Source organism: Pituophis catenifer, unplaced genomic scaffold (assembly GCF_029215685.1).
Source record: "Pituophis catenifer annectens isolate HBS135680 unplaced genomic scaffold, rPitCat1.0.hap2 SCAF_7, whole genome shotgun sequence".
Classification (NCBI taxonomy): domain Eukaryota; kingdom Metazoa; phylum Chordata; class Lepidosauria; order Squamata; family Colubridae; genus Pituophis; species Pituophis catenifer.
This window is the reverse complement of record NW_027256887.1, coordinates 31,930,069-31,956,284: the sequence shown is the minus strand read 5'-3', so window position 1 is coordinate 31,956,284 and position 26,216 is coordinate 31,930,069. Positions and strand designations below refer to the sequence as shown.

Below are 26,216 nucleotides of genomic sequence, written 5' to 3'. Positions count from 1 at the left end.
AGGGTGCCGTCCGCCAGACAATGTCGGCTGGCGACCCCCAGGGGGAGAGCCTTCTCTGTGATGGCGCCCACCCTCTGGAATAACCTTCCCCCAGAGTTACGTATAATAACAGACCTCCGGATTTTTCGTCAGGCCCTGAAAACCTATTTATTTCAACTAGCTGGGCTGGCTTGAGCTAAATTTTAAATTGATTTTAAATTGGGTTGTTTTAATTTACGGCCAGAATATTTAATTATTTTAATACTGTTTTTTAAATTTTGTATGCTTTGTTTTTACTTAGGCTGTGCACCGCCCTGAGTCCTATTTGGAGAAGGGCGGTATAGAAATTTAAATAAATAAATAAATAAATAAATAAATAAATAAATAAATAAATAAATAAATAAACAACACTTTCACTATAACTTTCACTTTTCCACACCCTGTTACAGTCCAGGCGCCATTTTTCCTTTCCTTTTTTTAAAATGAACATAGAAGGAAGAAATATGGATACAGAGTTAAAGTTCAGTACTTGCAGTTACTAGGACTCCTGTTTTTGTTCTGCCTGCTTTGGGATTAATTTAAAACTGAATGTTGATTGCAGGTGTGGTCACAGCGTCTTGTTCTGCTTGGAAGCAGAAAAGTCCCGGATCCGGAGCTCTGTTGGGCTACCAGGGAGCTCTCACCCTTCAAGCCCCAGAATTATTCCCAGGGCTTTTGGGGAGCTCTACCTTCATCCAGCTTCTCACCTTCCTCTCTTCTCCCAAGGGGAAGGTTTCCAAACCGCTAGATAGCTGATTTGTGCTATTTTAGCGGCTTTTACGAGATCACGGGGCTGACGATCTGAAAGGAACGTCTGCCAGCGCCTGCGGTGCCACCGGAAGTCCGTGATAAGACATTCATCTTAATTACAGAGATTCTGCCCAATAGTGATAAGTGCAATTTATCCCATCTTACTAGATCTTTTTTAATGTCATTCCAGAGAAGTACATAATTGTTTTGGAACAGATGTGTGTTTGTCAACATAACCCCCAAATATTTCACCTTTTTCTCAACCCTAAAACCAGACTTTTTACTCAATATATCCCCATCCTGTGTGGTCATATTCTTAATCAGCATTGATGTTTTCTGCTTATTTATTTTGAAACCTGCTAAAGACCCAAGCTCCTTTAATTTCCTCAATAAATATTCTATGTTGTTTTTTGGGTCTTGCAGAAATATCACCAAGTCATCAGCAAAAGCCCTCAGCTTATAAACTTCCTTCTTAATATTTATACCTCTTATTTTCTCATCTTGCCTGATATCTCTATTCAAAACTTCCAACACCAGGATAAACAGCAAAGGAGACAAAGAACATCCTGTCTTGTTCTCTTTCAGATTTCGCATGTGTTAGTTAAGTCATCATTAATAACAATTTTTGCTTGCTGTGATGCTGTGAGGCAAGCTGTGATGACAGCTTTGACCCCTTGGATAAAATTCTCACCAAAATCCATTATTTCCAGTGTTGAGATGAAATACCAGAGTGTTTTAATCTGGTATAAACATCATCAATATAACATGTTCTATTTAAACTAGATGTCCCATAATGCAATGTTCCACTCCCCCCTCCCACCTGATATAAAATGTACTCACCTTCTCTTTTCCCTTACTCTCGTCTGTGTTTCAGTGGTGTAATGTACTGAGATAGAATATTTAAGGATTGACTTATTAGTTTAGTTATAAAATAAAACATATATACTGATTCTAATCATATGAAGTTGTTTGGCTTGATCATTTTTAATATAACAATTTGGTAGCAAGAGGATGGTTAGCCAAACTTAACTTACTTTAAAAAAAAGATGTCAAAATCAGAAAAAAGAAAAAGAAGAAAAAAGAAGAATTAACACGAGAGCCTTCACCCACAAAATAGCGGCTCAATTGACTCCCGTAAAGGAGCTGTTCCGGATGAAGAAAATATAAATACATCCACTGAAGAAATTGAGAAACAAGATGAAACACCTTTTAAAGGTAACGATATAGATTCTACTATAACTAAAATAATTAATATATCTAAAAGAAGTAAAAATTCAAAAGCGGAAATAAAATCGTTTTTAGAAGATTATATCAAAGCTAATGATGCTGACCCAACGAGCCCCTCAGGAGACAATTTGATGTTGTCGGAACCTGATAATGAAGCTAAGGCGCCATTTTCAGAGCAACAGACTTTTCAAACTCAATCAATCAAAATGGCCGCCCAACAACCAATAACAACGAATGCATCTCAAACAACCCAAAGGCACTCCAAAAGTTTAATACAGACAACCGAACTCCAAAAAATCAAAGACAAAAGCTTACCTTCAGATACAGAAATTGTGAAGGCAATAGAGACTTTAGAAGCTGCATTTGGCAGCATTTTAAACTTCCCGATCTTTAAAAACACTGAAGCAGATCGCTATTCAGGTACCTCACTAACAACAGCTCAGAAGACAGAAGAAGCAGCCAGGTTTTTAAAGAAAACTCAGACAGAAACATCTTCGAAAATCAACATTGTAAACAACGATCCAGCTTCAACTGAGGTTCTCGGGATGAATACAATGTTTACTGAAGATATCTCTCAGTTTTATCACATTTTTTCAACAAAACCTCAAGCAATGACTGCAACTACTTTAGGAGATCAAACCATTCATGGAAGCGTACCGAACAATACTGTACCCATGATGTCATCCAATCTACAACATCAACAGGGCAATTATTATATGCAAGGATTCTACCCTGCTAAACAAAGTCAATCTTCAGGCAACAATCCTTTTCTACTGAATTTGAAAGGTGAGAATCCAAACGTTCAACAACAAGCCAGACAAACAAGCAGCGGGGGGGGGGGGGGTTCCCCCATTTACAAACTATGTGAACAAGTTTCGAACTTGCAGACTCAGAAGAATGGCTTTAACCTAAAAGAATTTGTTCTGGAGGAGATGGCAAGACATGACGAGATTGTGAACCAGAATCTTGAAAAATTTAGGCAGGAAATTAAAGAATTGATACAACTAAAATATGATAATTTGCAACGAAAGATTGTAACAGTGACTAATGCTTTTTCAGAAATAGTTATAAAGATGGATAAAAATATCAAGTTATTAGAGTCTAAAATGGAGGAAGTTGATGATAAGATTTATAATTTGGATAATAAAATACAAAGAATTGAAAATGATTTGATAAATATTCAAGATAATAGCTCAGAAGTAAAGTCTAAAAAGGAAGCTGATCACGAGACTTACAATGCAGAAAATATAAAACAAGGGATTGAAAAGGAAGTTACAATGATGCAACACAGGCTCACGGAATTTGCGGTTAGAATGAGAGGCTTACAGGAAAATAATAGAGATGATTTAAGAAAAATATCTGCTGAAGTTCTGGCCGGGATTTTAAAGGTTCATCCTGAGGAGGTATCTTGTAAGATTGACAAGGCCTATAGAATAAATTCTTGGATTGCAAAGCAAAGGCAATTGCCTAGAGATGTGGTGATTTACTTTACAGATAAAGGAATAAGAAATGATATTGTGCAAAAATCCAACTGAATGGAAGAAAGATCTGGATATATAAAGAGTTGCCGCTCAAGATGTTAAAAGACAGAAAGAAATTTGGATTTTTGGTGACTGAGCTAAAGAAACAAAACATCTCATTCAGGTGGGATGCTCCAGTTGGTATAATTTTGAGATATCAAGGAGAAAGATATCAACTAAATACTGTTGAAAAAGCGGAAGAATTTTACTATAAGATTCTCAAAATGGGTTCAACATCTCCATGTATAATACATGAGTGGAATAAAGAAAAGCAAAATCAACAAGAGATAGAAATTCAGGATAAGCAGATGGAGGTGGAAGTAATGGAAAAACAACAAGTTACAGAGGTCTTTGTAGATGAGCCGCTTCTGGATTCTCCTTCAGAGGTCTCAGCTGGACTATTTTTAAATACAAGAGAGACAGCTTTTGGATTCTAATGTGATGACTTATCAAGTTACAGACCAGCATGGAAATCAATCAGTTGATATACAACTCATAGAAAAGAAACCAGAATGGAGATTTAAGCCACAAAAGCAAAACCAACAAGATCAAGTTATAGATCAGCATGGAAACCAAACAGTTGATATACAACTTACAGAAAGGAAACCAGGATGGAGATCTAACCTACAAAAAGTCAAGAAAAGAAGAAGCAGGTCCTACAAAAATAAAAACTTTTAGACTAAACAACAGTGTAATGCCAGTTATCTAAGAGATGATTGAATACATGAAAATATAGCTGAGGCAAAGTATTGGTTTATATTATCTTGAGGAGAGTGACAGACCTCTGCGGAAACCAAACATCAAAAATTGTATCCAGGAACCACTTTGCTACCTCCAGGGTCTTTCGTCTAGAATCCGGAGAAACTATGGACACAGACCAGACCAGGGAGGTCCCACATATGAAGGCAAGTACCGATAAGCCCGAGGATGTTATAATCAGCGAATTTGTCTCCTTGTCTCCAAAGGAGCAAAGGTCAATGTTAATTGAATTTGACTTGTTAAGATCTTCACTAGTAGAAGCCTGCAGTTTAACGAGAAGGCTGTCCAAGTTGGAAGAACGGGGAAAGCATGATCAGACAAGGCCTAAAGTTGTTAAGTCCGTCCAGCGGGATAGAAGGGAAGGCAAAAGACTTTTCAAAGAAACAAAGACAATGAACGTAACGGCAAAAGTTCACCCTCCCCCAAGTGTGCAACTGCCCTCACCTGTCTTGTTTCCCTTAAGAATGGGTGAGACACTTCCGCAACAACCAGAGGCCACTTTTGACTCCTTTGGCACTCCAGAGAAGGCGGTGGTAGTAATTCCGGGCCCTCCTCCAGAAGGGTGGAGGGAGAGACACAAGGAGTCGTGCCTCAGGGTGATTGACTAGACAACAAATGGTCAATAACTAGGGCATCATATATCCCTAGCCTTTCCCTCCTGTCCTGGAATATAGCTGGCTGGAAAGGCACTGCAAACGGGATGGATCTTATAAAACTGATTTCAACACATCATCTCATCCTCTTTCAAGAAACCTGGCTGACTACTAATGATCTACAGATCAGCTTACCGGACTTTGCCTCATGGCATAAACCGGCAGGCAAAGTCAATTTAAGAGGGAGGGCAATTGGGGGCCTAACCACGATGGTCAAAAGGGATACAGGATGGAAGGGTGAAGAAATTTCTTTAGACCCTCAATTCCAATATTTTCTGCCTATTAGATTTTTGTTCAGGGAGATGGACTTAATCTTAATTAATGTATATATTGCTCCTTTTTTACTCCACCTTCTAGGAAGGGATTTGTGGGATGAATTAGATTCAGTATTAGCTACTTTAAAAGGACGCTTTCCCCAAGCAAAAATTATATTAGCTGGAGATACTAATGCAAGACTAGGCCCCTCAATGAAGAGCTATGCTAAGCAAGGCCTGGTACCAACTGGATACTTTTATAATGAGTTCACCTGGTCCTCAATGGACAAGAGGGCCAATAAATATGCCTAGAAGTTAATTTCTCTGCTGTTTATGAATGATATGCAAGTACTTAGTGGCCTGAGTGAGGGGTATATATATATATATATCCCTATACTTTCTCGTCCAACAAAACATCAACCTCTATTGATTATATTTGCACTTCCTCTAGTTTAGTACACAATTTTTCAAATGTAAGAGCTATATTTAGAGAGGAAAGTGACCACTTTCCCATCACGGCTCTGGTTTCACTCTCTTCAGAAGTTAAGCCTCATTTAAGAGAGGAAACTGACACCTTAGTAAATGCCCGGGTTTATAACTACAAAAGGTTATATTGGCACAGACTTGATGTTGAATCTGTGACCACTTATCTGGGCTCAGACAAAGCCAGATAGCTAGCAAGGGAAATTTCCCAATCTAAGCCCGGAGACAACACCCCAGTACCAGCTTATATAGAGCTAACTTCTACTCTTAAGAACTTAATGATCCAGAATGATAGCAAAGTAGATGGGATCTCTAGAAAGTGGTTTGATGAAGATTGCCATAGGTTGAGGGCAAATCTAAGAGCCGCAGATAGGAAAGTTAACTGGTCCAGACAGGATGGTGATTATTCAAATATGGTTCAACTCAGGAGAGCATACAAATCCCTCCTGAAAAACAAGAAAAGTAGCTATAACACCAGGATATGGAAAGAGGTAGAAATGGCAGCGAAATCCCAATTCCCTACGATCTTTTGGCACAAGATAGCCGGTATATTAAAATAACGTTCCCCATTCATGGACACTGATATATCAGCTGTAAAATAGGAAAAGCACTATCTTGCTTTATTTGACGGTAACAATACAACGAATGTCTTGCAACTGGATATTCTCCAGCAGGAATTAAGGAAATGTCCGGAATGGACACCAGTTACCTCTACTGAAGTTAAACATATAATACAATCCTTAATGGCCGGGAAGGCCCCCGGAGAGGATTTGCTGCCACCCAAACTCTTTAGGTCCAACATTGATTTCTGGGTACCGGTGCTGGTAGCATTGTTTACTTATATCGATAAAGTAGGGATAATCCCTGAAAGGTGGAGGTTAGCTATAGTTTTTCCAATTTTCAAGAAAGGTGACAGAGCCGCCCCATCTAACTATCGACCCATCAGCCTTCTCAATATAATTTCAAAAATGTATACGAAGCATCTGCTAAATAAAATAGAGGACTGGTGCTTGGATAAGGAAATTCTGGCAAATGAGCAGGCAGGTTTTAGATCGGGTAGGTCTACCATTGACAATTGTTTTGTCCTTTCCCACTTAATTAATAAATACAAGACCCAAAGCTATATACCGCCTTTATTGACCTTACCGCTGCTTTTGATTCTATAGATAGGAACCATCTGTGGAGGAAACTACAAGCCATGGGGATGGACCCCAGACTTATTTTGTTGATCAGGACTCTCTATACTAATACGGCAATTAGAGTCAGATATGCAGCAAATGGGGCCTCAACAAACAGCATACCGACAACTAGAGGAGTAAGGCAGGGCTGCCTGCTGGGCCCTACTCTTTTTAACCTTTATATAAATGATATCCCAGCGCAGATGGAAGATCTTCTGATGCATAGCCCCTAAATAGGCTCAAGATTTATTAATGTATTAATGTACGCCGATGACTTAGTGCCGTTTTCTAGAACCCAAATAGGGATGAGGAGACTTCTCGCCAAGCTCTCACGTTATTGTACTACAAACCATTTGACTATAAATGTAGCTAAATCAAAAGTTTTAGTCTTTGGTGATAAGAATAAAAAGCATAATTGGCATATTAATGACACAAAGATTGAACAAGTTACCCAATATACCTATCTTGGAATTGTTTTTTCCAGTGCAGGTGGTTGGACTCCACACTATCAATACCTTTCTCAAAAGATCAGAGCTGGGGCAAGCCTCCAAATTAAGTAAACATATTCAACCAACCTTGATTTTACCAATTCGTAAAGCCTTTCAGGCTAACCTTGTTCAGATTATGCTCTACAGTGCCAAAATCTGGGGTCTTACAGAGGCCCCCATATTGGAGAGAACTCAAAATAATTTGTTAAGGAGGATGCTGGGGGTAAACAATTCCACTTCGGCGGCAGCCATCAGAGCTAAATTGGGACATTTTTCACTGCACACCTACACAATTTTAGGGCAGTAGCCTATTGGCTAAAAATGACTCAGATGGAAGCCAGCAGACTTCCCAAAATCTGCCTAGAGGAACAGCAGATTTCAAATCCCCAAAGGTATTCCTGGCTAACTCGGCTGTCAGAAATATTGAATCGATATGGCGTAGGGTTCCCGTTGTGTGACACACTGAAGCAAGTTAAACAACGGATTAAAGATATACATGGGCAAATGGACATGGCAATTCTTTCAACTAATCACTCCCTTAAGCTTCTGACAGCAGTTAAAACAGCTTTTACCCTGGAAAAATATTTACATCTAGAAATGCCATCAGTGGAGAGAGAGCTATTTGTCAAGTTTAGATTTGAACTTTTAGATATCAACGTCAAATTCGGCCGTTACCGGAAAATCCCGTATGATGAAAGAACATTTATATGTGGGGCAAACGTCATGGAGGATACGGCGCATATAATATTTGAATGTAAGTTGTATGAGGAAGTAAGAAAACAATATCTGTCCCCAATTATAAATAAATTTCCCACTGGAATGTAAGGCATAAATTATCATTTCTATTGAAGGCAGACTCTCCTCCCCTGATAAGGGCTATCACTCGCTATCTTAAAAGGATGACAGCAATACGAGCCAGTTATATCGAAAAGAATTTCATTGATTGTAAGAAAGATGAACTGAGTTAGAGAGGAGCTATCTTATTTGGGTTATCTAGTTTTGGAAATCTAGTTATTGAACTTCGATATTGTTAAATTTTAAATGTCATAAATCATATATTTTTAGACTGTTATTTCTGTAACTGTTTGTTTTATCTTTTTCTTTTTCTTTTTTTTTTTTTTTTGAAAAGGCCTTCAGGCTATTCAATAAAAGAACTACCAATTATAGGTTTAATGGACATAATTAGCCAATATGGACAAGTGACTGGATTCAAAATAAACAAACAAAAAACAAAGATAATAACTAAAAATATGATGGTGAAGCAAAAAGAAGAACTAGAAAGATTAACGGGATTTGAAATAGTAAAAATGGTTAAATATTTAGGGGTATATATTACAGCTTCAAGAATAGCAGCAATAAAAATGAATGTTTTACCCAGGTTTTTATTTTTGTTCCAAATGATACCAATACTCAAAAAAGATGTTGTGAATATGCATACGCGAAGATGGCGGCGGCCGGGTAGCTCCCGAGAGAGACGGGGTGGTTTTGGGCCATGCCGAGTAGTCTAGGGGTCGTTAGAGACATCTACGACCCTAGCCCCGGTGAGAAGAGCTCCTGCCCAGCCTGGGGAGGGCTTTTACGCCCTCCGGAGCATCGCGGCTGGAGCGGGAGCCGGCGTTTGGAGAGGCGCATTTGGAGAGGCGCGTGGAAGCGCCGTGTGAAGGAGAGGACGGCAGTCGACCATGCCGAGGGGTTTAAGGGCCGGTAAAACATCTACGGTCCCAGCCCCCGGGGTGGTTTTGGGCCATGCCGAGTGGTCTAGGGGTCGTTAGAGACATCTACGACCCTAGCCCCGGTGAGAAGAGCTCCTGCCCAGCCTGGGGAGGGCTTTTACGCCCCCCAGAACATCACGGTTGGTGCAGGCGGGCGGTGTTCGAGAGGCGTGTGGAAGTGCCATGCGAGGGAGAATGGTGGCGAGGATGGCAGCAGTCGGGGAGTTTAGTTTGTTTGAAACTGCTCCCCCTGATATTCGGGCTGCTCCCCCTGACATTCGGGTTGTGGAGGCCTCTCCCTCTCCCATGTGAAGGAGAAGGAGTGACGGAGACGATGGAGCCAGGAGGTGGGTGGCTGGGACATTGGATGATGGCCCCCCTTCCCCCCCGCCACTGGAGGTGGCGGATCCGAGGCAGTAGCAGCGGATGACCGTAGCCAAGATATGACAGCATGATGGTGGCCAAGATTAACTACATGGCGGAGGAGGTGATGTTGTTATCCTCCTCTGGGGATATTGCTCTCCCCCTCCCCCCGCCCCCCCTGCAGGACTGCTTCCAGAATAATCACACGGGACCTCCCCCTTATTCTTCATTTCACCTACGCCTTAGCCGGATAGAGAGACTATGGGAGAGCTGAGGGATCCATTTCTACTCCAGCGAAGGAGCTGTAGTAACACCCCTGGTATGACTATCTCCAGTGAAACCAGCCAGCGTGAGAGGGTGGCTTGATCATTGCCCCATTGGAGTGGAAAGGACATTGGACCTTCTTCCTGTCGTGAGAGGACAGTGGAGTCCAGCTCTATGAAATTCTATGAAATTCTATGAAATTCTATGAAATCCATCTGTACCCTGAAGGGTCTCTCTGGACTATGAACCCTGGACTGGCCCTCTTTTCCACCTTGGACTCGGACGTACAATGACATACAAGAAAGCCGACCTGCTAGCATTGTGAGACTCCCCCCTCTCGCAAGTTTGGCCCTCCACTTTATCGAGGGCCCACCTCGATGACAGGCTTTGGAACCCCGAGAGGTGGCATGCAAAAACTAGAGGGTTGAGGGGTTTTATATCAAAATTTTTTGTAAATTTTTTAAGGGGTTCTAGGGAGGGGGAGGGTTTAATTGGAATGCGGGTCGTGGGTATGGGGGATAGCCCACAAAGGGGAGGGGCGGGCCTGGCAAGGAAGCATGGTGTGGGAGGTGGGGATCTCGGGGTCGAGGGGGGAGTCATAGTTTGTCCAGATAGTGTTCTGAATATCATTACAGTGAGTGGAAGGGGTAAGTATGGCGGGAGCAGGGGGCCATATCGAGTCAAGGGAGCATGTACCCGCTGTTTACAAGCGGTGACATGCTCCGGCCCCCAAGGCTCCACCCGTTCCCCAGGTTGCACAGACCCTCAGGACCTGACCCTTCGCTGATGCTGTGCAATGCCAGGTCCGTAGTAAATAAAGCCCCCCTCATTTGTGATCTTATTTGTGAGGGGGGAGCGGACCTGGTGGGTATTATGGAGACCTGGTTGGGCCAGGAGGGAGGGTCCCCCTTGTCGAGATAGGTTCCAGATGGAGCTTGGGCCATTTCCCGAGGCTCTGGCACACGCCTCGACTGGAGACCTAGTGGCCGCCTGGGATAGGGCAGCCGCTGGAGCTCTGGATCGGGTCGTGCCTTTGCGGCCTCTGACCTGGTGCCGATCCCATTTGGCTCCTTGGTTCACTGAGGAGCTGAGGGAGTTGAAGCACCAGAAAAGACGCTTAGAGAGTAGTTGGAGGGCCAGTCTTTCTGAATCGGACCGGACATTGGTAAGATCCCATATTAGGAATTACCTAGTGGCGATAAAAGCAGCGAAATGTAGTTATTTTGCTGCTCTTATTGCATCATCAGATAACCGCCTGGCCACCCTGTTTAGGGTGACCCGCTCCCTGCTCCACCAGGAAGGGTGGGAGGACCCCTTGGAGGGTAGAGCCAAGGATTTTGTTCAGTATCTGTATGACAAAATCACTCAGATTCGGGAAGATTTGGACTCCGACTGGGTAGTCTCAGGGGGAGGAACTGGGGCAGGTCTTGAGAATGTTATCTGGGATGAGTTTGATCCTGTGACCCCTGAGGACATGGACAGGATTCTGGGCAGACTGAATGCGACCAGTTGTTTATTGGACCCGTGTCCTTCCTGGTTAGTGCTGACTTCCAGGGAGGTGACGCGAGGCTGGCTCCAGGAGATTATAAATGCTTCATTGGGTGAGGGTGACTTCCCCGCTGCCTTGAAAGAGGCGGTGGTGAGGCCTCTCCTCAAGAAGCCTTCCCTGGACCCGGCAATGTTGTTTAATTATCATCCGGTCTCCAACCTTCGTTTTGTGGCGAAGGTGTCGAGAGTGTGGTTGCGCAACAGCTTCCCCAGCACCTGGATGAGACGACGTATCTGGATCCGTTCCAGTCGGGTTTCTTTTTTTTTTTATATATATACACTTTATTGATTTTTTTTTTTAAGACAAATAAAATATAATAACAATTTTGTTTGACATCGGATTCGCAGTGTTTGTTCCAGTCGGGTTTCAGACCTGGGTACAGCATGGAAACGGCATTGGTCGCGTTGGTTGATGATCTCTGGAGGGCTCGGGACAGGGGGTGCTCCTCTGTCCTGGTCCTGTTAGACCTCTCAGCGGCTTTTGATACCATCGACCATGGTATCATGCTGCACCGGTTGGAAGAGTTAGGGGTGGGAGGCACTGTACTATGGTGGTTCTCCTCCTTTCTCTCCGGCCGGTTGCAGTCTGTGTTGGCAGGGGGGCAGAGATCGACCCCGAGGCCCCTCATATGTGGGGTGCCACAAGGGTCGGTCCTCTCGCCCCTTTTGTTCAACATTTATGTATAGCTGCTGGGTGAGATCATCCGTGGTTTTGGGGTGAAGTACCACCAGTACGCTGATGACACCCAGCTGTACATCTCCACCCCGGACCACCCCAACGATGCCCTTGAAGTGATGTCTCAGTGTCTGGAGGCCGTGCGGATCTGGATGGGGAGGAACAGGCTCAGGCTCAACCCATCCAAGACCGAGTGGCTGTGGTTTCCGACGTCCCGATATAGTCAGTTGATGCCATCGCTGACTATTGGGGGCGAATTGCTGGCCCCCACGGAGAGGGTTGGCAACTTGGGCGTCCTCCTGGATTCACGGCTGTCTTTAGAAGAGCACTTGATGGCCGTGACCGGGAGGATCTTTCATCAGGTCCACCTGATTCGCCAGTTGCGTCCCTTTCTGGATCGGGACTCCCTACACACAGTCACTCATGCCCTCGTTACCTCCCGCCTGGACTATTGTAACACTCTCTACATGGGGCTCCCCTTGAGGAGCACCCGGAGGCTCCAACTGGCGCAGAGTGCGGCCGCGCGGGTGGTTATGGGAACAACATGGCGCTCCCGTGTGACACCTCTCCTGCGCGAGCTGCACTGGCTCCCGGTGGTCTTCTGGGTGCGCTTCAAGGTTTTGGTTACCACCTTTAGAGCGCTCCATGGCTTAGGACCTGGCTACTTACAGGACCGCCTACTACCACAAACAGCCTCCCACTGGCCAATACATTCTCATAGAGAGGGGCTCCTCCAGGTGCCGTCAGCCAAACAATGTCGACTGGCGGCCCCTAGGGGGAGGGCCTTCTCTGTGGGGGCACCTACTATCTGGAACGAGCTCCCCCCAGAGATACGGAGGATCCCGGATCTGCGCACTTTCCACCGTGCTTTGAAGACACTCCTATTCCAGCAGGCCGGCCTGGCCTAATTTTTTTCCCCTTCTTTTAAATCTTTAAACTCAAATTTTAATTCGTTTTAAATTATTGGGAGTTCTAAATTGTCTCGGGCAAAAATTATTTAATTGGGTTTTAATCATGTTTTAACTTTTGTATTTATATGTTTTATTTCGTGCCTGTTCACCGCCCTGAGTCCTTCGGGAGAAGGGCGGTATACAAATTTAATAAAATGAAATAAAATGAAAAAATGAAATGTAAATTTGAGGGAATGGCAGAAGGGTATTAATAACTTTGTTTGGGCAGGGAGATGACCGAGAATAAAGTTAAAAATAATGCAAGATATACATGAAAGAGAGGTCTTAAAATGCCTAATTTAAGATTATACTATGAAGCAGCTGTCCTATCAATAATCAGTGACTGGATTAATTCAACAGAAGAAAGAATATTGAATATTGAAGGATATGATTTGTTATATGGTTGGCATGCTTATTTATTATATGATAAGAAGGTGGATAAGACCTTTAAAAGCCATATACTAAGGAATGCCTTGTTATGAGTTTGGAAAAAGTATCAATATAAATTAAATTATAAGACACCTATATGGGCAATACCCAGACATGCGATAGAGAATATAAGTGTAGAACAAAAGCAAGAGGTGATTACCTATAAAGAGCTTCTTAAAATGGAAGGGGGTATATTGCAGTTAAAGTCCTTAAATGTGTTGTGGCTCCGTTACCTGAGCCTGTGTCATCAGCAGGAGAGGACTAATACATTTTTATACAAAACGTATTAAAAGAAGAAAGGATAATCCAAACTTGGTTTCAGTATGGACAGCTGCAAGCTAGATGGAAAGAAGATCAGAGAATCGGTATCATGTGGAACGAGGAAAATTTGGTAAAACAAATTAGAGACCAAAGCCAAATGCATATTTTATTTTATTTTTTATTTTATTTCGAATTTATATACTGCACCTTCTCCCGAGGGACTCAGGGCGGTGTACAACCAGATAAAAACATACAATACAAACATTAAAAACAATTAATTTGGCCCCAATTTAAGATAACAAACTAATTAAAAATTTTAAAATTATATTTAAAAATATGTTAAGCCAGCCCGGCTTGCTGAAAAAAGAAAGTTTTAAGGGCATGGCGGAAGGCACCGAGGTCTTGGATTCTCCTTATCTCTGGGGGCAGCTGATTCCAGAGGGTAGGTGCCCCCACAGAGAAGGCCCTCCCCCTGGGGGTTACCAGCCTACACTGTTTGGCTGATGGCACCCCGAGGAGGCTCTCTCTGTGGGAGCGCACAGTTCAGTGGGAGGTCATGGTAGCAGCAGGCGGTCTCGAAGATAACTAGATCCTATGCCATGGAGCGCTTTAAAGGTGGTAACCAACACCTTGAAGCGCACCCGGAAGACCATTGGGAGCCAGTGCAGTTCACGCAGGAGTGGTGTTATGTGGGAGCGCCAGGCGGCTCCCGTGATTACCCACGCGGCCACATTCTGGACCAGTTGGAGCTTCCAGGTGCTCCTCAAGGGGAGCCCCATGTAGAGAGCGTTGCAGCAGTATACGAGGGCATGAGTGACTGTGCTCAGGGAATCCCGATCAAGAAAGGGCCACAACTGGCGGATCAGGCGAACCTGACAGAAGGTCCCCCTGGCTACAGCTGTCAGATGTTCCTCCAAGGACAGCTGCGTATCCAGGAGGACTCCCAGATTGCGCGCCCTCTCTGCGGGGGCCAAAGACTCGCCCCCGATAGTCAGTGATGGAGTCAACTGACTCTATCAGGATGCCGGGAACCACAGCCATTCAGTCTTGGAAGGGTTGAGCTTGAGCCTATTCCTCCCCATCCAGATCCGCACAGCCTCCAGGCACTGGAACATCACTTCAAGGGCATCGTTGGGGTGGCCTGGGGTGGAGATGTACAGCTGGGTGTCATCAGCATACTGATGGTACTTCACCCCAAAGCCACGGATGATCTCACCCAGCGGCTTCACATAAATGTTGAACAAAAGGGGTGAGAGGAACGACCCCTGAGGCACTCCACAAATGAGAGGCCTCGAGGTCGACCTCTGCCCCCCTGCCAACACAAACTGCGACCGGTCTGAGAGAAAGGAGGAGAACCACTGTAACACAATGCCCCCATCCCCAACTCTTCCAACCGGTGCAGCATGATACCATGGTTGATGGTATCAAAAGCCGCTGAGAGGTCTAACAGGGCCAGAACAGAGGAACAACCCCTGTCCCGAGCCCTCCAGAGATCATCTACCAGCGCGACCAATGCCATTTCCGTGCTGTGCCCAGACCTGAAACCCGACTGGAACGGATCTAGATAAGATGTTTCCTCCAGGAATTGTGGAAACTGTCGCGCGACCACACTCTCAACAACCTTCACCACAAAGCAAAGGTTGGAGACAGCATGATAGTTGGCTAATACTGCCGGGTCCAGGGAAGGCTTCTTGAGGAGAGGCCTCACCACTGCCTCTTTCAAGGCAGCAGGGAAGTGACCCTCACTCAATGAAGCGTTGATAATTCCCTGGAGCCAGCCTCATGTAACCTCCCGGGAAGCCAGTACTAACCAGGAGGGACACGGGTCCAGTAAACATGTGGCCTCACTAAGTCTCCCCAAAATCCTGTCCACATCATCAGGAGTCACAGAGTCAAACTCTTCCCAGATAATATTCTCAAGACTATTCCTCATCACCCTGCCCGAATCTACCCAGTCAGAGTCCAAATCCCCCCGGATCTGAGCGATTTTGTCATACAGGTATTGTCCGAAATCCTCGGCCCTGCCTTCCAGGGGGTCCTCCTGCACTCCAGGATGGAGCAGGGAGTGGGTCACCCTAAACAGGGTGGCCAGATGATTCTCTGATGACGCAATAAGAGCGGAAAAGTAGTTACACTTTGCCACTTTTATCGCCACTAGGTAGGTCTTAATATGCGACCTTACCAGTGTTCGGTCAGATTCAGCGAGACTGGCGCTCCAACCACTCTCCAGGCATCTTTTCCGGCGCTTCATCTCCCTCAGTTCCTCGGTAAACCAAGGAGCCACGAGGGATCGGCACCGGGTCAGAGGCCACAAAGGCACGATCCAAGGCCCCACCAGCCGCCAGATCCCAGGCAGCCACCAGGTCCTCAGCCGAGTCATGTGCCAGATCCTCAGGAAGTGGCCCAAGCTCCATCTGGAACCTATCAGGATCCATCAGGCGCCTGGGGCGGACCCATCTTGTTGGCTCCACCTCCCTGCGGCAGAGTGTAGTGCTTCAAAGGCGAAGGAGTGAGTGATCTGACCATGACAAGGGTTCCATATCTATATCCCCTATAACAAGACCACTCAACCACTGGCAGAGACAAAAATCAAGTCCAGAGTGTGACCCCCCCCTGTGGGTGGGGCCATGAACTAACTGGGTCAGGTCCATGGCCGTCATGGAAGCCATGAACTTCCGAGCCATCTCAGATGTTTCACCAATGGATGGCAAGTTGAAATCACCCATGACCATAAGCCTGGGTGTATCAACTGGCCACTGCCAATATGAAAAGATTATATAATATATTGATAGAAATAGATTCAGAAATAGAATTAATTAAGGATTGTATGATAAGCGCTCCATGGCTTAGGGCCAGGATACTTACGGGACCGCCTTCTGCCACCAATAGCCTCCCACCGGCCGGTTTGCTCCCACAGAGAGGGCCTCCTCAGGGTGCCGTCGGCCAGACAATGCCGGCTGGCGACCCCCAGGAGGAGAGCCTTCTCTGTGGTGGCATCTACCCTATGGAACAATCTACCCCCAGAGATACGAGTGATCTCCGACCTCCTGAGTTTTTGTCGGGCCCTAAAAACTTATTTTTTTCAGTTAGCCAGTCTGTCTTGATTTTAGGGTTAGTTTTAAAATTTTAATATTGATTTTAAATTGATAAGTTTTAAATTACGGGCCAAATTTATAAATTATTTTAACTCTATTTTTTAACTGTAATGTTATGTATAGATGTTTTTATTTTGGCTGTTCACCGCCCTGAGTCCGAAAGGAGAAGGGCGGTATAGAAATTTGAATAATAAATAAATAAATAATAAATAAAATGGGCACAAAATATTCAGGAACCAATAATGTTGGAAACTTGGGAAAAAATACAGGTTAGAAATGTGAAATTTACGCAAGTGCAAAATTTAAGAGAAAATTTTTATAAAATGTTTTACAGATGGCATTTAGACCCTAAAAAGCTAGCCTGTATGAATCCGAATTTGCAATCTAAGTGTTGGAGATGTGATTGTGATGATGCCACTTATTATCATATACGGTGGACTTGTAAAAAAATTAAAGCATTTTGGATAAAAATATGGTGGATTATCCAAAATATTCTTAAAAAGAAGATAAGGTTTACTCCACAGTTGTTTTTGTTGGGTATAATTACAGATTGTACGGTTATAGAGACTAAATTGATTTTGAATTAAATAACTGCAGCTAGACTTTTGGTGGCGCAATATTGGAAGAAGGAAGATTTGCCTACTATTGAAGAATGGACATTAAAAGTAGCGAATTTAGCAGAAATGGCAAAAATTTCAGCATATTTGAAAGACTATTCACAAGAAAGATATATATCGGAATGGAGAAGATGGATTGATTATATTCAAAACAAATATCGGACTAAAAAGTATCAAATAGCTTATGAATGAATAGAAAAATTAAGAGTATTCATATTTAGTTAAGTAAAAGGGGAGTTAAAGTGTGAAGTGGGGGATAGGAGTCCATAGATAGCTAGCTTATCTTAGTATATGATTGTTAATTGTTATACCCTGTATTTTGTTCTGGGAAGTTCGGGGGTGGGGTCGGGTGGGAGGGTAAGGAAGGAAGGGGGGGGATGGGGAAATATTTGTAAAAAATTTTGTAAAACTCTTTAATAATAAAAAAAAAAGATGAATGCTTTTTTTGTTTCAGATAATACCAATACTTGCAACTGATATTCCATTTAAACAATGGCAGAGGGATATCTCAAAGTTTATATGGCAAGGGAAAAAAACCAAGAATTAGATACAGATTTTTGCAAGATGCTAAAGAAAGAGGGGGTCTGGATCTACCAGATTTGAAATTGTATTTTGATGCCTGCTGTTTGGTCTGGTTAAAAAAATGGGTGAACCTTCAGAATTAAAAGATACTGGACTTAGAAGGCCATGAATTAAGATTTGGTTGGCACGGTTATCTATGGTGTGATAAAGTTAAAGTAAATGTTGATTTCAGCAATCATTTTGTCAGATGTGCTATTTGAGAGTTTGGAATAAATATAAAACATGGTTTTCCACGAAGGTGCCTCTTTGGGTTTCCCCACAGGAAGCTTTGTTTAGAAAGGAAATGGTGACAAGGCTAAACTGGTAGACTTATGGTAAAATAATATCTTTTAACTTAGGGGACCCTACCCTCAAATCTAAGGAGGAGCTAGAATCAGAAGGTCATGTTTGTCATTGTTTTACACATTTACAATGGAAAGAAAGATTTAAATTAGATAAAAAGAATCATGAGTTTAACTTTGTTAAAAATGAATTAGAAACTCTACTGTGTGGTAGTGATGAACATATTATTGTTAAAGTTTATAAAGTGTTATTGAATTTAAATCTGGAAAATGAACAAGTAAAACATTGTATAATTCAGTGGGCAAGGAATTTTGGATATAATGTAATGCTTGAACAGTGGGAGAATATGTGGAATAAAGATTTAAAGTTTACATTAAACTATAATTTAAAAGAAAATTTCTATAACATGATGTATCATTGGTATTTAACTACAGATAAATTGTCAAGAATGTATAAAGGCACTTCAAATGAATGTTGGAAATGTAAATGAAAAGAAGGGACTTTTCATCATTTATGGTGGACGTGTGATAAAGCAAAGTAATATCGGAGTAGGATTCATATCTTAATACAGAAATTCTTAAAGTGAATATAGGAAGAAAACCAGAAACTTTTCTTTGGGGTTTAACAAAATAAGACTTGGGAAAAAAATTCGGAACTCTGATGTTATATATGTTGACAGCAGCAAGACTACTTTACGAACAGAAATGGAAGGTTACCTCGATCCCCACAATGGATGAATGGCTGCAAAAACTGATGGAGTTAGCAGAAATGGCTAAATTGACTGTTTTAATTAAATTAAAGAAAAAAACCACAAATACCTTTATTTCTACTTGGAAACCTCTTCTGGACTTTGTGCTTGAGGTGGAAAAAAATGAAACTTTGATTTTGGGTTTTACCGATTAGATTTGTTGCTATAGAAATGGCTAGTTTATTATATTATTATTAAAAAGTAAAAAATTGAGAGTAGATATTAATGCCTTATTTTACTGCACCAAAGGAGTTGGAAGCCAATGCCTTTTTTTTTTCTTTTTCCCTTGCTTTCCCCCCCTATCCACTTCCCTTTTTCCTTCCCTAATTTCCCTAATATTTCTTCTGTATTCTCTTTGTATATCATATAATAGATTAATAAAAAACTATATTAAAACAAACAAATAAACAAACAAAACAACTACAGCCAAAAAGTCATAAAATTGGATAGGTCACATGATGATCCTTTTAATGACTGGCACAACATTACAGTTGTAATTTCAGGCTTGGTTACATTCATAACTCAAAGACTATTTGTAAAATGAACTGAGGCCAGGGCAAACATTTATAAAATCCACAAACAACTAGGCCATTTTGTAAATCCATAAATCTAGTGCTGGTAGTAAATAACTTTATCTATTTGTCAAATTCACACACTTTTTTTCCTTTTTACCATTTGTAAAACTAGCATATACTAACTCAGGAGAATAATTGATTAGATTATAATTTTAATTGAAACAAGTAAACAAGCATAACATAATGATATAATGTTGTCTAAGAATGATTAACTTGAAAAATTAATTTATCTTCCCCTAAAGAATTGACAAAAATACCTGTTTAAAGTTGCCACTACGTCTTTGCTCCCAGTCCATCATATCATGAAAAATAGGAATGACAACATTCCGCAGATCAGGCTGAGGTATCAATGTCACTTCTAAGAAAGGGCCGATCAGTGCTGGGATGAAGTAGATTTTGTGTTCTCCTAAAAGGTAAGAGGATACATTGAGTGGAACTATTCTCAAGAACAAAATACTAGAGGAAAGAACTCTAGTTTTATGAAGATTTATGTTTGGAATTGGACTAAGAATGTACAGCCTGTTTTGTTCAGTAGTTTTTCCAATACAGTTTTTTTCGATAAATACAAATAAAGCAAACAAATAAATAAATAGAAAAGATGCACATTAGCTCAATTTACATAATTACAATAGAAAATGAAAAGTAAAGATTATTCTGTCCATATAATTTCTAGTACTTTTTGAAATTTCAACTGAACGCATTGCATTAATGTGAAATCTAACTACAGTAGTGACCAAAATTGCGGAAACCTTTTGGGAAAGGTGCATTTTTGAGGTTTGATGGCTATAATAACACCACAAATTCTATATAAATGGAAAGATAATTTAATCAAGAATGTAATGCAAAAACGTTTGTTCAATTATCTGTATTCTATGAAAAGTTATAGCCAAATAACCAGAAAAAGGAAGGACAACTTGCTTAGGTTGATATCAGGTAGCTTTCCTTCATCTGAGTGTAGCCAATGAGCATGAGTGTTTAAAAAGCCAATCAAGTGTCATCTTGTTTTGGCAATGAGCCAATCAGATCACAGTAGGATTCAGTTATTGATGTCATGTATAAGACATCATGTATAAGCTAAGAGGAGGACATTTTCAGTGAGTTATGTGATCGCTATCTAGTTGGTTGGGATTTTTTGTGTTCTTTCATTTAGTGAGCTTGTAAAACATAATAAAATTAAATTAATGGTGCAAAGAGTTGACTGGTCACCCAGAGAGCGATGTAAAATAGTATTATTAAGTGAACAAGGCTACAGTTATAAAGCAATTAGAAGAAAAATTGGTGGAAGTTTAACCAAAGGTGGCATTTCTAAATTTTTGAAGAGGTATAAGGAGACTCAGTCACTACAAGACTAGGAAAGGCAAGAAAAGGTGCACAACAGCAAGTGATGATATAAAAATTAAAAGACTGTGCCTACATGACAGAAGAAAATCATCTGGGTGTATACAAGATGAAATGGCGCAATGCAATGTGAAGTTAAGTGCAAAGACTGTTCGGTACAGATTGCAGGAATTTGGCCTAAAATCTAGAACTCCACGAAAAAAGGCACTTTTATCTCTCAAACAAAGATTGAAAAGCATTACATTCTTGATTAAATTATCTTTCCATTGATATATAATGTTATGGTACTACTCAAAAAAAAAAAAGTGGTGTTATTAGCCATCAAACCTTAAAAATACACTTTCCCCAAAGGGTTTCCACAATTTTGGCCATTACTGTACCTAACACCATCCCTTCCCCAAAATGCATTTCTGTTCTCTTTGGGGAGCATAGGAAGTTGGGAGATGGAATCTGGGAGAGATCCTGCTCAATAATGCTTAGGGGCTGTGGGACAAACAGAGAAGTAGGACAAAACTGCTGGAACATTTTTGGAAGAGCTACAATGTATTTCTAAAATCAGGCTTTTGGGGAGCATACACAGTATTAGTCAGCAAGAGCAATTTGACTTATTGGCACTAACATAAATAAAATATATTTTACAGTTTCAGTAATATTAATCTAATATTGAGCAAATATCACCAATCAAATAATTCCTTCTTTCATATAGATCAAAAACTATGTAAATAACACCAATTTATATTTCCTGAAATACATATAAGTTTCTTCATTCATAGTACACCTATACCATCACAACCTGGTATCTATACATACATAAGACAATACCAGTCTACCTTCATTCAGATCTATTACACTTGATTCTTTCTTTTAGTTTTACAAACAGGCAAAATATCTATTTTTCTTTCTTTCATTTCATTCATTAATGCATATATACTCCTCATATATTATACATGCCATGGTTGCCATACATGATAATCCACCTCCCATTACAAGGTTTTCATGTAATACTTGTAATAACAAGTGTAAAAAATATATTATTAAAGTATGTTATTAAAGAAAGAACAAGCTTGGTTATCAGCCTTTATTATGCAATATGCCACATTCCCACGTAAGCACACAATACCAATCAGTTTTGGCACATTTTGGCCACTATGCCTTAAGAATCACTAAAGCCTAGTTGTAGGAGAGAGACTGCCTGAGCCAGAGGAAGGATTCAAAGGAGGAATTAGTTTAGAGTCTTTAAATGGGCACAAGTGGGTGAAGTCCAACCTTCTTTGAATGCTGTTGAACTTTATCTAGTTTTACCTAGGTGCAAAACCTCAGACTGAGGAAATTCTTGTATATAGGCTTGAGCAATAAAATGGCTAATCAAACTCTTCACTATTTACACCTGACCATTATATGTCAAACTACTGAAATTATTGCATGTATTTCTAATTCAAAGGCTGCCTTGCCCACATCCCATGAACTAGGTGACATGCAGGAGTACTGACCATTTCTGGATAGAGAATGAACATTTTTGCATAAAACATTTTCTAAACACACATACTGAAAGTCAAACATTTATACAAATTTAAAACCTAAGCCATATAATTAATCTTACCTAAATTTTGCCACATGCTGAAGATTTCACATCCCATTGTCACCCGCATATCACCATACCTGTTACATTTTAAAAAAATCAGATCAGATAATTAATACTCACTTTCTCATGAAACTTACTTTTTGTATGTCTGCAGCAAGTAAGAGATTTGTTATTATAGAAGGGAAAAAGCCAAGAGTTTTCACAAAATACTTATTAAAACAGGAAATGAAAAGCAGCTAGAAAATCACAACACATCACAGAAAGAATACTTCTGAACTATTCAAACACTGTGCCTGCATCCAATAACGGACAAGCATTTGTGGAAGACAACTGCAGATATTATTACAGACGGTTTGATGTTGCTCATGTTCTTACTGCTGAAGAATCAAAGTGGTTGTCAGTCTCTATGTTGTTTGCTTGCTATCAGCTGCCATAGTAATGGGGAGGGGTGGTATTTGGGATACAGGTATTTGGGAGGGGGAAGTGAGCTGGTGGAGATGTCTCATGAAAGGGGGGAATTTTCTCATCATCTTCGGCACAGCTGAATGGAGTTGGTGATAGTCCGTCAAGGTCAACCGTTCTGGCATACCAGAGGGATGGGACCATCTGAAGATGCACCTCACATGTTGCCTTGGGGGGGCTAGGGATTGGACATTCAGCCAGGGTCCTTGGGGGGAAGGATTTGGGAACAGTTTCAATAGGTAATTTTCGTGCCTATTGCCTCAGATCTTGTTTTCAGATCCCTATAAGTGATACTGCCATTCAGTTGGGAGAAGTGGGGGGGGGGGGGCTTGGATTTGATTTATTAGCATTGCCTGTGTCAATAGGTATTTTACAACCTATATCCTGGCACCAAAGCACCCTGAGATCCTCTTAACTTTGGGGAATGTTTATGACAGCCATGTGGATTGTTTCACTTTAAAGGATAATGGAGGATAGCAATGGGACTATATACTTATCCGGTTCTCAGGGCAGAGAACATCTTCACACTTGTATATTGGCTAAAATCTACATTCTGGCTAAAGGGAGGGGTCTCTACTGCTTTAATCCTACTTGTCTTGCCTAAGCGTATTCAGACGTTGCTTTGAATCCATTGCTGTCACTTCTGCTTAATAAAAGGTTCCTTTTGAAATACTATGTTTCAAGAGTTTTTACTTTCTTAAATTGGAAGGAGAGGCAGTCCTTACACTTGATTTCCTTTTGTTGCATTCAGTTCATGCTCAGTAAAAGTACCTTTCTCTACAAACATGGAGTTGGGGTTTTTCGTTCTTGAGTTTTGAACAGAGGCACTTTTGACATTAAGCAAGATCTGCTTTAACAGCCATCCTGGAGAAAACTCTACCGTGGGGGCTGAGCAAAGAATGTCTAACCAAGCCAGTGACCAGGAGGACATGGGAGCTACTGCGTCCACTCCCCCCCAGTTTTGCTGCAGCTGGGAAACATTGGAGTGGATGTCTGAATTACAGCTTGAAGAAAAGCTGGTTAGAGCCAAATAGTCGCTGGGCATGGGAAGGATGGAGGCTCCAGAAGAGATCCTTCCTGGGGTGACAGCTACCAGACACTGGCATGGTAGCTGTCTGGAGGAAGAGGATAAAGAAGACCTCCTGCTGACCCAGGCTCTGCATAAGCTTTTGAAAGTCGGAAAGCATGTGAAAGGTATGCATTGCCTGCATGGGGGGGGGGCTGAACACCCAGGGGGGGAAGCAGAAGCAGAAGCCGCTGCATGCCCAGAAGAGATGCCTAGAGCATGGCCAGAGCTAGCGCAAGCTGCTGGAACTCAAGTGGCAGCTGCAGTCCAGCCCCCCCCATGGGGGGGGTAGCCCCCCGGAGGCATCGAATTCCAAAGGTTCCTCAGCTAGCAGTAAAATATGGAGGAGATCTCAAGGCTTTGGGATTCTTCCTAACCCACATGTGGAACCATATGCAAGAATATGGAGGGGATTTCACACAGCTCACATAGCATCAAAGTCTGACAGTGCGTCACCATGGCCCTGGAGGGGACAGCAGCTGATTGGATGGTGGGTCTCCATAACAAGGATTCCCCCCACTGAGGAATTACAACCAGTTTATGACAGCCCTCCAAGTGTGCTTCGAGAACCTATTAGCTGAGCGAAAGGCTAGAATCAGGATGAAGTCTATAAATCAGGGGCGGACATCGGTGGCAAAATACACCCAGGAGTTTCGTGAGCTGGTACACCACATGAGGGGGTGGTCCCAGGAGGCCCTGATGGAATTTATAAGGATGGCCTCAATGAAGACGTCTACAAAGACTGCTGCTCTTGAGCTCCCCCCCCCCAAGACCTGCAATGCTGATATGTGTTGGCAGCCGACGTGGAAATTGACCTGGCAAGAGATTGCTACCATGGGGGCCGTGCCTGGAACAAGCCTTCCTCCTCTTCCCAGAAAGAGGCTTCCAGAGTTGCCAGAGGGGGTTCAGCTCCTAAGACTAAATCCAAAGTGTGGTTCAGATGTGGGAAGGGGACACCGGGCTGTGGATTGTTTCTCCAGACCTGGCTCCAAGCCGACTCCTGCTGGAGGGAAGAGAGCCTACAAGTCACCAGCAAAGAACCATGAAACAGCCCTAAAGGGGGTGGAAGTCATTTAGGCCACTCCCCCAGGCCTGGGGGAGTTGGGAGCTCCGATCACTGCAGGGGACATCAAAACCAAAACTGACACCAACAATGACTCCCTGGTAAGTCAGCATGGGGGCCCCATGACCATCCTGGTAGAAATAAGGATATAATCATCTGGTGCCCAGGGGAAGATGCTAGCCCTTTTAGACTCTGGGTGTACTAGGTGTGTCATCAGCCCAAAGGTGGTGGAAAAAATGAGTCTGAGACTAAAGAGAATGAAAATGTCCATTGCGTTTTGCCAGTTGGATGGGTCAGTAGCTGGGGGGGCAGCCCACTTTGTGACAGAACTGATTGAAATATGGATGGGGGACCACCGAGAGGTCTTGAGTTTTATCATGGCCCCAGGCATGGAACGACCCCTCTTGCTTGGACTGCCCTGGCTCCGAAAATGGAATCTGCAGGTGAATTGGAGGAAAGGCATCCGCTCCACCCACCAGGGGAAGGAAGGGGGAAAACCTTTCTGCATGGCCAAAGCCATGAAGGAGTTGGCAGTGGCAGTGAGCGAATGCATTGCTGGGGAGGAGAAAATCCCTAAGGAATATTGGGACCTCATGGAGGCTTTTAGCGAGAGGGTGTCAGGTGTGCTCCCACCTCACCGGCCCACGGACTGCACCATAGAAATCCTCCCAGGGGTGAAGCTCCCAAAACCAAAGATCTACTCCATGACCCCTCTTGAACTAAAGGACCTGTGGACCTTTATTGATAAAAACTTAAAATGCGGCTTCATCCAACCAGTTAGGCCACTAGTGGCTGCCCCGATACTGTTCCGGGAGAAAAAATGATGGCTCTCTTCGCTTATGTGTTGACTATAAAAATCTGAACGCCATTTGCATCACAAACATTTACCCACTGGCCCTTATGAAGGACATGTTAGCTCACCTGAGCAAGGGGAAGATTTTCACTAAGCTGGACTTGAGAAAGGCTTACTACAGAGTTCAAATTAAGGAAGGGTACAATGGAAAACTGCCTTCAATTGCCCCCTGGGTTGTTTCCAGTTTAGGGTGCTCCCCTTTGGACTGCAAGGGGCCCCGGTGGTGTTCATGCAATTGATTAATGAGGTACTACATGGGGGTCCTGGTCTACCTAGATGACATTCTTATTTACACTGAGACCATGGACGAACATGTGAAAATAGTGCAGTCAGTACTGAAAAAACTCAGGGTGGCTGAGCTATATGCTAAATTGTCGAAGTGTGAGTTCCATCAGAGTAAGATTGACTATTTGGGTTACC

General features: G+C 42.5%; 1 protein-coding gene across 1 annotated transcript in view; it reads right to left on the bottom strand.

Annotated features, from left to right (window-relative positions):
• DOCK4 (dedicator of cytokinesis 4) overlaps positions 1 to 26,216 on the bottom strand; it is a 705,907-nt gene that overhangs the window by 208,274 nt on the left and 471,417 nt on the right. Inside the window, exons 30-31 of the mRNA XM_070948091.1 lie at positions 22,371 to 22,429; positions 19,690 to 19,838 (exon numbers count right to left, since the gene is read on the bottom strand). Coding sequence (XP_070804192.1) covers positions 19,690 to 19,838; positions 22,371 to 22,429 — 208 coding nt within the window. The remainder of the gene's footprint in view (positions 1 to 19,689; positions 19,839 to 22,370; positions 22,430 to 26,216) is intronic.